The sequence below is a fragment of the Cariama cristata genome, unplaced genomic scaffold (genome assembly GCF_000690535.1).
Source record: "Cariama cristata isolate BGI_N322 unplaced genomic scaffold, ASM69053v1 scaffold33647, whole genome shotgun sequence".
NCBI lineage: Eukaryota > Metazoa > Chordata > Aves > Cariamiformes > Cariamidae > Cariama > Cariama cristata.
This window is the reverse complement of record NW_009627721.1, coordinates 1-13,814: the sequence shown is the minus strand read 5'-3', so window position 1 is coordinate 13,814 and position 13,814 is coordinate 1. Positions and strand designations below refer to the sequence as shown.

Sequence of the window (13,814 nt, the reverse complement as noted above, 5' to 3'; positions counted from 1 at the left end):
ACAAGAGTATTTAGAGAATATTTACCAAATAAAAAAAATATATAAAAAATAGATTGTCACAACTGGTCATTTCCCTCTAGACTGCATGTGTTACTGTTTCTTAAATAGGCCATATCCCTGAATATAGAAATGAAAAAATCCCGAACAAACAAACAAAACCAAAAGATAAAAAAAGTAGAATTTCAAAGTTCTCCTTTGTAATATTTTATTGTATTCAAAAGCTATTTCAAGACAAATCATCACACACATATTCTATATATACTTATTTGCAAAAACAGGGCTACCTACCTACCCTAGAATAACATCCAAAAAGTAAATCACAGTAACACCCAAAAGTGTTAATTTCGATGATAGCACATCTGCACTAAATGCATCTTTCTCACTTTTCAGTGAATGCTTTCTGAGTAAGATCAAGAAAAGGACTCTGATGGTTTTAACTCTATCCTAAAGCAATACGATCACTGAAACAGATAAACTATTAATCTGTTTAAAGCTTGTTACTCCTATTTTGACAAGGCTGAGATGCTTTGCAGCAAAAAGCAGCCAGGACGCTTCCTGCCAAGAACCTGACATCTCATGCATGTTTCATAAATATGTTTCTCCACTGAAAACACAAGGATTAAGCAAACACCAGTTCAGTTTGCAAAAGCTTCCACTAATGATTTTTAAATAACTCCAAAAGAAATCTTGGCTCTATTTAAATCAACAGTAAATTCTCATTGCATTCAGTACGTCCAATATTTTACCTCTAATTTTTAGCCACAATACAAACCCTTTCAATTTTAGATGAGAATAACAATAAGTCATACCAGTGCACTGAATGTGACAACGCCTATTTTTATTACACTTGTCAAACTTCTAAATACCAAAATAGATGCTTTTTTACTATTAAGTAGAATCTTCTTAAAATTTGGATAGATAGATAAAGCCAAGCTTTTGCCTGCATTAAATGTTCATAGTAAATATTAACTGAAAGAATCCAAGATTTCCTAATAAAGCTCTGCCATTTATAACATAACATCACCACACACCAAAATTTTGTGTGAAATAGATCAGTTCTCAAGGAAGCACCTTTTATAGCAAGACAAAAGACATTTCAACAAAATATATTTAAAATAGTGCTGATAAAGAGTCCTCCTTTACTTAGAAAATCATAAACTTAATGGAAGAACGGAGAAATAAATATAAACACCAGCAAGGTTTGCTTTTCAAGCATGCTGGGATACCAACATGGAGTATTAAAACACATTAAGAAATAGGCTTATTGCCTGATAGGCATTATGAGTATAATCACTACCATAGCACCTCACACACCTGGGAACCCAGTGGAGAGAAGATAAAGAGAAATTTTCCTTTCCAGCCAGTAAAATGGTAAGAGAGTTGTTCACAAACAGCCACTGGGTGACTGCAGTAGCCTCCACTGCTCTAATGACACACAGATGTAAGTGCAGCTGGAAGGGCTTGGAGGGTTGGCACAGCGCATCGTTCGGTGGCCCACTTCCAACCCCAGCGACACAGAGCTCAGCCCTAGAAATCCTGCCTGCTGCTTGCCCAACATGACTGCCTCTCTTTTAAGAACTGACGTTCCCATACGGATTCAGCTGGAAAAGGACACACTACGCTCCTGAAGGAGAGAAGAGTATTTGCCATTTAAATGCCACAGGAGATGAGCGCTCGGTAGTGGCTGCATGCATGTCACCATATTAATATGTAACATATCACCTGAAGTGCAAATATTAAAACATATTTCATGTGTGTATACTATATCTATATAAGGCATGTATTATACGTACATGCATGTACACACTTTAGTAGAAAGTATTTTATACTCACAGCTGTACAAAAATCACTTGTTATTTATAATGTACATTCTTTGTCCTGTTTGTATTTGTAGTGTGCAAACACAAAAAAATAATTCCCATGGCTCTTTTTTCTTCCAATCAAAAAACCGTCACAGAAACAGTCTAAATCCTTCAGTCTTGCCCTTTAAAATCATGAATTATGTTCTAGATTGCATAAATTCACAAGGCAGAGGGCAATGCTGCACAGCAATAATTGAGATAGCTCTTAAGAAGCTGACCTGGAGACTGGCAGCCATGGCCTTACAGTAGCATTAGGTAGCTCTGCTAGCCGAAGCAGATGCAGTGTGCTAGGCTCATGTGGCTAAACTGCTACTAGTATGAAAAAACAGGCTTGTTTGCCCAAAGTCAGACTGCTGTGGAGTACAGCATTTTGCTGAATAGGTTTCCTTAAGGCTTAGGCTGTACTTGAAAGTGAACCGTATGGTCTCTTAATTGATGGTGTCAGCCAGAACATCCAAGCACACCTCTCACCAGAAATCAGAAGTTAATTTTTCTTCTCTGTTGGAAGTTGCATGTGCTAATTAGTTCTCAGAAAATTAATATAGTCAGGATTGCTTAAAAAAAGCAAAGTTTATTTGGCTTAGGAAACAGAGATAAAATCCAAAGTAGTATGCATTCTACAGAATTAATGTCATTGAGTCCAAAAATTACGCAAAAACTGACCTTGCTAAAGTCAAATGTATTTGTATTTGTATGCACACACAAAATAGCAAATAAACAAAGTAGCTCTAGAAGTCATCTCTGACACCTTGGATTGGTAACGTGGCTTTTGTGAACCATCTCTACTCAACTGAAAATCCAATCCTAAATGGAAATGTTGGTCTCATTCAAAGCAATCACAAAACTTCATTTGACTACAGTGACATGAAAATAGCACCCTGGATGCTCCGTCCTTCCTCCTTGACCCTAAAATATTCAATAGGCTTTTAATACAAAGCCTGCTGTAGTTGATTGGGAACTCCCTTTTACTTTCAACAGGTTTTATATCAGCAATTGTACATTACACAAAACTGGTTAGAAGCAAGTAACGCTATATACCTCACTTCTGAATCTACAAAGATCTCTACTTGGTATTAACAGTCTTTCAGCAGAAAACAAAACAATACAGAATACAAATACCTTCGTGTCCTTTACAGATGCATTTTTAAGTCAAATATATATTTCATTATATTCTTTGTGGACGTGGCATTAATTTTTTTTTGTTTTAAGGTACCAAATCGCATACTCTTACAATCTTTAATCAGCTAATAATTTTCTAGCTATTTAATGTACAGTGAATTCCCTTTTTCAGAGATTGTTGTGGCCAGGACATATCTGTTCTTTTTCAGAGAGGTCAAGTTTCCACCAATGATCCTCAGTTTGTTGGTAGGTATTTTGCATCAAGGCAGTTTTCTGTTGTAAATTCTACAAAGTTTTACTTGGATCACTTAATTTTCCTGCTTACTCAGAAAGCTGGTGTCACAGCTGTAATGAGATGTTGATGGGAAAAGGTGCTATTTCTTTTTAACACAAAAGGAGCCAGTGATTCTAGCATGTCAGGAAATAGCATAGCCTAACAGAAGGAAAGCTCCTGACAAGCAGAAGATATATGAGTGAAGAGGATTTCTCAGCCTAGTAAGCAGAAACCCTGGTTATCTAGCTGAGGAAAGGATGAGAGAATAAAGACTGAAGACAAGAAAAATGGAGACCTTAGGCAACATATCTATACACATTTATATACTGCTGTCACTGAGCTTTTTTCATTTTCAATAAATGCAACATACAAACAAACAAAAAATCCATCCAATTTTCTATGTCAAAATTCATGTACAAAAACATTTCCTTGTGACAATAATTTGTATTGGAGGAATTCATTACACTTCCACTGCACATTTTACATCGTCTGCTTTCCTATGCCTGAGTGAGTAGGCCACTTGTTTCTGTCTCTCCATTCTCCTTGCTTTGGATGTAACAAATCTCTCTTTCTGGGGTCTCAAAAAGCTCATTCTTCTTTCCCATAAAAGCTCTCTGTGATGACTGAGAAACACAGAAAAATACATCCGAGTAGAATTTCTGAGACACTACTGGACTGTTTATTTTGCATTTGATGTGCGCACAGGTAGATAATGGAATATTAAGCTTCATCCAGAAGAGCTCCACTGTTTCTGAAGCATACTGTTTAAGCTCCGTGAGCCGGTGAATGCAGCTACATGACTCATTTGACTGCTGGGGCAAGCACCCAGGCTTCAGGATTAGGAGGTTTTTTGCTATGTACCATATAAATCATATCTACCTGCCTGACCACTGCATGCCGTGCTCCATGGTAGAAATACTTCTTTGGCAAGATACCCTAAATCTGAGGATGCCATTTTAATTTTGTCCATTGTCCTCTATTCATTATCAGCTCAAGCTCAAGTTATTAAATTGTAGAATTTGTAAAAACTTGACTAATCTTTAGTCCGGCTACCAGGTCAGCTGTGAAAGATTTTATTTGATATGGGAAAAAGTTTGAGTCATCTTTTTTATCCTCACCATGTAAATATTGCATGGTAGTCTAGGTCATCTTTAAACACACAGCTGCTATGGCCTGGGCCATTAGTCCTGATCTTATTCCCCTCTGCCAGGGATTGATAAAAAGCAAATAATTGCCAGGGCCCTGGCTAAAGAGCAGGTCAAGCGGTGGTTCTTCACGACCTGTCCATCCAGCCACGCAAAAGAGTTCTTTCATGTTTAGATGTTGTGCCATCAGCATAAAACTGCTCCTGGAAATTTTGTCTCTCCTTATTTTGGGGAGAGATATATTTAACTGCTTACTTTGCTACACTGCATTACAGAAAAAGGGACGGGGTCCGTTCTCCAATGCTGAATAATAATTTGCTGAACAGCTCTTTCCAGTGATGCAGGCGTTTAATTTTCATACATAAAAATAAAACTAAATTTAAGACAGAAGATCCTCTGAAACTGTTTTCCTGTTTGAAGGTGTAAGACAAGTTTTATTCACGTGTAATAATGTAGGGTGAGATATAAAATACTACAATCTTAAACAAATATAATAGTTACTGACACTGAAATAATTAAGAGAAAGCATATAAAATTTAAATACATACAGTTCAGACATGATTCATACATACATTTTAAATTATTTGAATGTTTTAGAAACAAGTTAATCTTAAAAGAATGCCATTATAAGGCTACGTAGAAAGAAAGAATGTTATTTTCAAAATTAATCAAAAGCTTGGTTTTGTTTTTATTTTTTTTGCACACTATTGCACTAATACAAACTTGTTATTAGCAGTCTAATTTCTGAACAGGGTGCACCAGCCCTTCTTCTGCAGTTATTCTGCTACTGCTTTTTTATTTTGAGTAATAATTTAAACCCACTGGAATATCATGCTTTGATATTGCATGAATATCTCAACCAAATTCTCAGTGCATCCTAACAGGCCAAACAGTCACGGTATGTGCAATGAACAATTGTATTTGTCAAATACACATAGAAACTGATGGACATAAACAGAGAAAGCTCCTGCCTTAAAACCAAGAACTTGATGTAATTGATGTAAAAACTGATGCAGCTCCATCTGCCTATTCTGTCACACGTATATGACTCCTTTTTTTCTGGAAGAATTCCTGAACTTACCTGGGCTTTTATAATGGGAAAGGGAGAGAGAGGATTTGCATGTGCAGAAAATCACTTCAGTGATCCCTGCTCCTTTTAAGCACATTGTCTCTATTGCAGGGATGAATTTTCCTCCCCTAAAGTCCCAAAATGCTAAGAAGTTAAACCTGTTTGACACATCATGAAGATAAGAACAACATCTGTAGCAAATTATCCCCTTAACACTTTTTCAAAATCCCATAGACTATCATGGCATCTAAGTGGTACTAGAGTAGGAAGTTTGAAATTGGGATGAAATCCCATTTTCTTCCTGTTGATAATGAGTTCTGCTGTTTTCCTGCTCTCAGTCCAGAAAAAAAAAAAAAATTATCAATACTGAGGAAATCTTATTATATTCAACCCTATTTTTAAACAGCTAGGACCAAAATCTTCATTCAGACACACTGGTGCCACCCCATTAAATTCCAGCAGTGGCACCACTGGTAGAGAAAGAATGCCACTCAGATTTTTCACCATTAAGTAATCTGTTTTCATTACCTTCTCAGCAGTTTGTTTCATTTGCCTGCAGTAGGGAAACTAAAATTAGAAAGCATTCCATGTTCATAGTTAGTTTGCTTCCAATGTGAAAAAAACAAGCCTATAAATTTGTCTATTGGGTTATGCCTTGTGCAGTTCTACTAAAAAAGTTGTCTTTACATTATACTGATGAACTGTAAATGGTGTAGTGCATTATTTTGTCCAAAGTAATTCAAATTAATGACCTAGAAATATTATTTGAGGTGTCTAAGTTATAAAGCATTGACAATAGTCATGAATATTACCAGCAGAATTTCTATTTTCCTTTGTAATATATGCATTGCTATGCTTTAATAAACTATTTTCTGATCATCTTCAGAACTTGCTGTTTCTTGCACGAGTTCTACATGCCAGTCTTGTATCAGCTGTAGTAGCAAATGAATGTCAGGTAAATGCTGATAGTAAACTATCAAAAGTTTGAGTGCATTGTTCTTGCCTTAACTTGTGTGCTTAAGTTCTCATTTCACATTACCTAAAGTAATACTGACTCTGACTGAAAAGAAAATAGAAAAATAATTGAGCAAGTCAAAGTGTGGTGATCTCATAGGCTTTCATAGGTAACTGTGAGAATAACATTAGCTTAGATTAGCTTAAAAAAGGAGAAAAAATGTAGAATACTTTTCAGGTTTAGATAAATGTTACTCTGGATGCTAAAAATAGATTTGCTTCTCAAGCATGGAAGGGATGTGTATTTTCTTGGACTGTACTGGCTCATGTCATTCTTACTAAGAAAGCGTTAAGCCCTACCAACTACAGATAATAATATTCTGAAATTATTAAAAAAACCCCAAAGTTCATCCAAGCCGGATGGCACCAGAACTAACCCATTTGGGAAACATGCCATCATAGTGGTATCCAGAGACATTCTTAAGAAGCTTAGAGATCAGAGGAGGAGATGAAACGATTAGAGCTTCATAGGAACTTCTCACGACTAAATACTGATGCCAAGACCACTTCTAAGGAAAAGTGGATGGATCGTGAAATCATGAAAGCACGAAGTCAACTAACTTCTGGATTTCAAAAGAGAGGTCTGAAGAGTAAGCTTTTGTATGAAGTAATAAAAAAACCTACTGTGGCTATGTTGAAAGTGAACACCTACTTTCTGGAGTTCTTACAGACCTGCTGCGCTTCACTTTCTCCTGGAGAAAGGGTTTTCTAGCTGACGCAGTTGCTTTCATAGTAAGGCTGGCCAATGAGTAGGAACAATAGTGCACTTGCTCATCTCTAATCTTTTTCAATAACTCATTTTCTGTTCTAAATACCTATTATTCCTATTATAGTTCCTGTAATAACTTTTCAGCCTTTCTTTCTGACAAAGAATTACAGTCCAATCAGCATTAAACATACATTTGCTTTGTTTTAAAGGTCATTCAATAGTCACAGATCAAACTACCTTTACAGGTAAATCAGAGCTTGAAAACAGATCTGAAACATATTTCCTCAGATGACATTTGGCTAGAAATCCTACACAAAATTTAAATTATTCTTTTAATATCACACACACTCTTCTAATTTCTTAAAGGCAGTTAGGTATTTTATAATCATGAGGAACTTTCCTTACTGCAGGCAAATAACGTAAATCTTACTTACTGGCTGTATTAAAGATACAACCAAAGGAAATACATTACAACACACTGCATGGAGTATGTGCTTATGTGCCAAAACTATGGAAATCTGCAATTCTTTCTATCCTAGGTGGGCAGAATTAATTTCAGATTCGATCACCCTGCTGCGTATCAGGATCACTGATAAGGAGGCGCAGAATAACTGCATTAACAGAAATCTGACAGTGGCAGGCACAATGCTGTATTGTAAAAATAACTGACAAATCTTCTGTACGTGGTTCATTAACAAGACATGCAGGCAAGGTCTACACTGATCATTCAAAAAAAAAAAACCTGCCACAAACTGGAAGGTAGCAGCTGTATCCATCTTAGTCGAAACAACAGACAGCAGAATATCGGTCTGTTTCAGATAACACATGACATCTGCTCAAGCAAGATTACGTGCCATGGTGTTAATGAAGGACCTCAGTTTTCCTATTAATGATGGGATCTAGCTGTTTCATAGAAGTTAATAGCCAAAGATGAAGATTAGAAGCTGGAATCCTAAAAATCCAAACTGCATTTTTTTCTTCATGCTGTCTTCAGAGAATACCATCTTTGACTTCATGAAGAAGAAAGAGGTAGAAGATGGCTTTAAAGAAGCTTTAAAGAAGATGGGTGAATATTTTAATACACATAGAATATTACTACGCTGTGAAAATGGTTCTCTTTCAGAAACAGTACACTACAAAAATGCAAAGAAATGTACTAGATACTGATAAACCACTACCAAGCAGTTATAAACTAGGGCCAAGCACATGCTCTGGTTTTACATGGAATAAATGATTCCTCTGTCCCTAAGGAAAACTCACAGTGGAAAAAGGTAAGCAGGAATTTAAGGTTTTGCAGGTCTGGAATTTGAAGAATAAAAACAACATATGAAATAACACAAAAAAGGAACCAGGAACTAACAAAGTGCATTTGCATGTTTAAAAAACAAAATAAAACAAAACAAAAAAACAAACAAACAAACAAAAACACCACAAAAAAACAAACCCATAAAAAAAAACCCAAACTGCTGAGGAAATAATAACAGATCACAAAAGTGAATTACTCGGATAGATCTATCAACCCGTAAGTTAATTGTAAAATATCAAAAACTATGGGACTTTTCTTTTAGGGATTTGAAGAACATTGTCATAGTACCGATAAAGTTGGTGAATTTCAGTGCTTCTGTGCCCCGAAGCTGAAGATTTAAGCAAGGGCTTAATTTCTGCCCATAGACTAATTTAAGACAGACTTACAGTATGTAGCGTGACCTAAAGTCTCTATCAGTGTAACTGTTCAACAACAAGAAAAACATCTGCAGTGAGAAATTAGTCCCATGGAACCAAAAAATAGCATAGTATATTTGTATGAAAATAATGTGTTACTGGTTGAGCTGCTAAGTCACACAAAACGTGCAGCATTCTTCATTTGACTAAGTTTGGCAGGTAATGGTGAGTATTGCCTGTTATCATTTAAAATAGGACAGAAGCATAACCTCCCCCCAAAAAAGGCGCAAGTGCCCCCCCCCCGGATAACGGCCTTTAAAGTGAAATATGATGGGTTTAACTTAAAAGACTTAAAGTTCTGTGTATTTTCAGCAGCAAGTATGCTGCTATGAGGAAAGAGAAAGTAACATTGCACGAATTGTGTTTTTGTTTTCTAGTTAATCCATATTTAAAGATTTAAATAGCTTAAGCACTTGTCAAACATATTTTGAAATACATCTATTTTATCCTAAGTGCCTTTATTAACAAAAACATAAGCCTATACCCTCTTCAGCTGTGACGAAACAGAACAACTTTGTCTCACCTTACTTCCTGGATATTGGTCTTTCTTAATGTCCAGAGAAACGATCTGCATTTGAAGACCAGGGTAGTACCAGTAAAACCCAAAGCAATTACCAACTAGGAAGTTATAAGAACATTTCCCATTTTTGCATGACATACTTTTAAAACTGAAGAATGAAAAGTGCTGCAGCAGAATGTTCTACTTCCTGAAAACACTTGTATTCAGACAGCAACCACAGTCCCCAAAGACCCTTACAGACTTCACCCACCACTGTAAACATCATCTCTGTCATAAGACTCATTTTCATCTTCAGACTGCATGAGAGCCTCTCAAACAAGCAAGTGAAAACTGGAAGTAAATCCACCATTTTGGTATATAATGAAGATAACCAGAACTGCTACCAAATAAACCACATCCAATTGAGCTGTAAGATTTCTCTATATAAAATATGAAGTCTTTGCAAATATTTATTTTGCAGTCAATTACCATTGAATAGTTTTTCTTCTCCAATAAAAGTTCTTGTTACTGTTTCTTTGAATATACCCTTATAACAGCAGCTATAGTTATCTACATTCTGAGAGTCCACTTTAAGTGGACTGAAATGTACGACGATAGGAACAGCTGTACTCCATCAGATAGTCCAGAACTATATCCCGTACCCAAGGAAATACTAGATGTTCACAGGAAAGCACATAGAACTTACCATGTTACAGACTTGCAAAGGTATTTTCTTTTTGTCTTCTCATAGCAAGACTCAGTCAAGTGCCAAAGTATGTGAATTTGCCCTCGATGAAAGACATTTTTGTTCTTACATGAGAATCTAATTATTTCTTGCATCCTGTACCCTGTTCGGCTTACTGTGTGCTTCCCTTCCTTAAAGGTGTGATCCACAGGAAATCCTGAATATGTTCCTAGAATTTTATTCTTTAAACATTGAAGATTGTCTTCTTGTTTATTAACAAACTGCTTGGGGGGAGAGGGGGGGAACTTTTGGCCAAGAGCTTGGCCTTTTTTTTTTTTTTTCTTTCCCCCTTTTATACAGCAACATCTGTCACATCCCTGCTGGACGATGACTTGTTAGCATTGACTTGTCTGCTACCAAAACTTCTTAGAAGTGGCAAGCAGAAAAATTCAGGTGCAATTAAAAAATAAAATATATATACACACATATAAATATGTGCTTCTAAGTTCTTGCAGTTTGGTATACCGCATGAACATGCAACTTTTTCTTTAAAGTCAAGAGACTGAGTGTAAAGCCCATCAAGACAACTTCGCTTTCTTGCTGAGAAAACATGACTTGGCTTTTGCTCACTATTTGGCTGATCACACAACAAAGTGTTAATAGCAGGATATTCTCATTTTGCAAAATTAGAGTAAAGAGCAGACACTTCAAGTTTCAGACATTTATTAAGCCTCATCAAAAAACTTCCAAACACATGACCAAGTGCAGCGTGAGGCAAGTTTGATTATTTCCTGGATGATTAAGCATGACAATTGTGCGGACGGCTTCCGGAAGACCTTTCTGTGCAGCTTACAGAGATGAGTGTGTTCTTCAGAAGTCAGGACGGTCCTTTTTCAGCCTACTGTAGTCTACATTAACCGAGTAGAACTAGGAAAGAGAGGGGAAAAAAAATGAGTACGAAGCTCAACTATCCATTTTCCATTGTATTTACTAACATACATGCATCATTTGAACTCAGGTCAGGAAATCGAAATCATAGTTTGAGTCTGTACGCTAGACAATAATAAGTAAATAAACAAACCTTTGAGGAACAGTAAGTTTTTAATATTATCTTCATTCTGCATACAGTATTAGAAGCTCTACATTTAAAGAAGCAGTGCTCATGTCTACAACTAGACAGTATGCACAGTATCCCTTCTTTAATCCCCAGAATTAAAAGTCTATTCACAGGAAGTTCTTGCAGCACTGCTGAGTTTATCCTTTTGTCCAGGATCTATATGCTCCTGTATAACGAAGCAACACCTAGCTTGCCAAGTAGCACAAAGCATGGTCTATGTGAACAGATAGTGTCATAAGGGAACATTTAGAGCAGTGCTGCAAAAGCCAAGTCTGGTTTAAGTAGCTGTATCTAGAACTGCAAGGTATAACAAGGAGGAACAAAAGTAAGAACAGATACTTTCACACTCTCAGTTTATATTAATAAAGTTGGATCCCATTACAAGCAATTCAAAACAGTCCAAATAGTCACTGAAGACAATGAATTTACAGACTAAAAGCGTATTTTGGCATCCTAGCCTGACCTGACATCAAGTATGTGATGCTATAGTTTTTCTTTAAAAAAAAAAACAAACAAAAAACCTACCTATGAGTTTGATTATTTTCAGTTATGCCTTAGGTTTTTTTTTTCTAACTTCCTCAGAGAAAACTAAACAGCCTACAGCACATTCAAATGACAGTTTTATGTACAACTCCTACAGTAATGATGAAGTCTTCAACTCTTTTCTTCGGGAAAACTGAGGAAGCTGATACGACAAAAGAGAAGTTTACAAAAGAAAAACAATTTCATCAAAAGCTAAAACTGGTTATATCAGAGCTTTTCACTGAACATTCATCCTCAATTTAGAGTATCTGCCTTTCCATTTCCCACAGTGCAGATCTGGAAAAAAAAAAATCCCTAATGAAACACACACCCAAATATGGTAAACCCTGAGGGTGGTGTTTGCATGCTACAGCAGAAGTGGAATGCCACACAAGGCATGTACTCTTTAAAAGAATTTGTGCTGTGCACTATGTTGAATTTGCCTCTTTTAGATATTTAAGAAACAGCAACATTCCAGAAACAGCAATGAAAACAAAGTATTATGTTCTTCCTGGACCTTTAAGGGAACCGCAACATATTTTATTTCGGAGTTTTTTGCTTATGTCAGTGCTTGGAACAGTAAGATATGGTACTGAACAGATGCTAGATTTGAAAACATAGTAGGTTTCCTTTTTTAGTAGCTTGAGTATATCCTTAAGAGGAATGTACTAAAATACCACTTTGGTAAAACATGATAAAAACATGATTTCTGTAAACTACTAAATGTTTTACATGTTTGCATACTTCCCCATTAGTTCAATGAAATAACTTGAGTTTTACCTAAAGAACATTTCTATTGCATCCAGTTACTTTCAGACAACTGTTCTGTTTCTAAACATCAACTGTAGAACTGAATTAGTGTTTATGTTAAACACTGATATTTTCCTGCTTTGCTTCTCATGAGTAAAGGCCAACACTTTACAGCTTAGAAAGCTTTTCTTAAGAACTCAGGTTTTGTCCTTCTCCCTGTAGTTTATTTCTATTATAAACTAGTATATTCTTTCCCTTGCATATAATTCCTCTTTTTCTTACAGTGCAATATATATGACTGCTTCCATATAGACCCCTTTCACCCCATTACCAACTAACTCTAGGAAAGTTTTAAATCTCAAACTCAGCTGTCTCTGCTCTAAGTTCTAGAGACAAACAAATGTTGCATAGCGGAGGAAAGACACCACTCATTCAGCTACTTTCTAATATATTCAAACATTCTAAAGCAGTAGGCTACACCTTCGATATTCTGTTTCCTAAAAATCTGCATTTTTCATTTTACCTTGTACTGGTCACTGGGAGATAGTTTGTTCCAAGGTTCTGGATTATTTTTCTTGTCCCAGCTATTGACAGAAATGCAAGATATGAGAACATATTAAGAGAATCACGCTACCTCCAAAATAAATAACATTTGTATGTGTACTGTGGTTATTAGACAACGGACAGTCACCCATCCAAATAAGTTTCTACAGAAAAAGACACAGTCCTTTGTCAGCAGTCTCTAAATACCATATGGTAAACAAACAAATCTCCAAATCACGGAAATCTCCATACACTTAGTGCCAGTGATATTGGAGCAAGACATTAAGGCCTCCAGAAACATAAAGATCAAGGCAGTGAAGTTTACTTTAATATATGCTGCAAGAAGATGGGGCACTGTGAATTATCTTATACATACCAGACATCAGGGTTGAACACTGCCAAACGCATGAGATACAGGGCTGCACCAACGCCTCCAGATCCAATGATGAAAAACAGAGGGATCAACTACAACAACAACAAAAAAAATTAAATGTCATACCACAATATAACAAAATAGTATTATTACATAGCATTTCTGACTACAGCAATGACAAACCAAAGAACAAGCTTGCACGCTTTGAGCCACAACGGATGGCCCTCTAAAACCCTGACATAAGCTCCCTGCACGCAGGACATCCCTGGGGTCAGAGAGGAACTAGCAGCTATGAAGAGACAGACATGAAAAAAATACTGCTACACACAGAACAACCAAACATCTCATAACAGCAGCTCTCTGAGAAACAAACATCAGTACCTCCACTGCCGAAAATAGCCCCTACCATAT

General features: G+C 36.3%; 1 protein-coding gene across 1 annotated transcript; it reads right to left on the bottom strand.

Annotated features, from left to right (window-relative positions):
• Positions 1 to 10,810: 10,810 nt before the first annotated feature.
• NDUFA4 (NDUFA4, mitochondrial complex associated) lies at positions 10,811 to 13,495 on the bottom strand (the record flags this gene model as incomplete). The annotated part of the gene is made up of 3 exons (XM_009704538.1): positions 10,811 to 11,025; positions 13,011 to 13,071; positions 13,407 to 13,495. Coding segments are annotated over 3 exons (207 nt in total), but the record flags the coding sequence as incomplete, so codon positions are not given.
• Between the last annotated feature and the right edge of the window lie 319 nt (positions 13,496 to 13,814).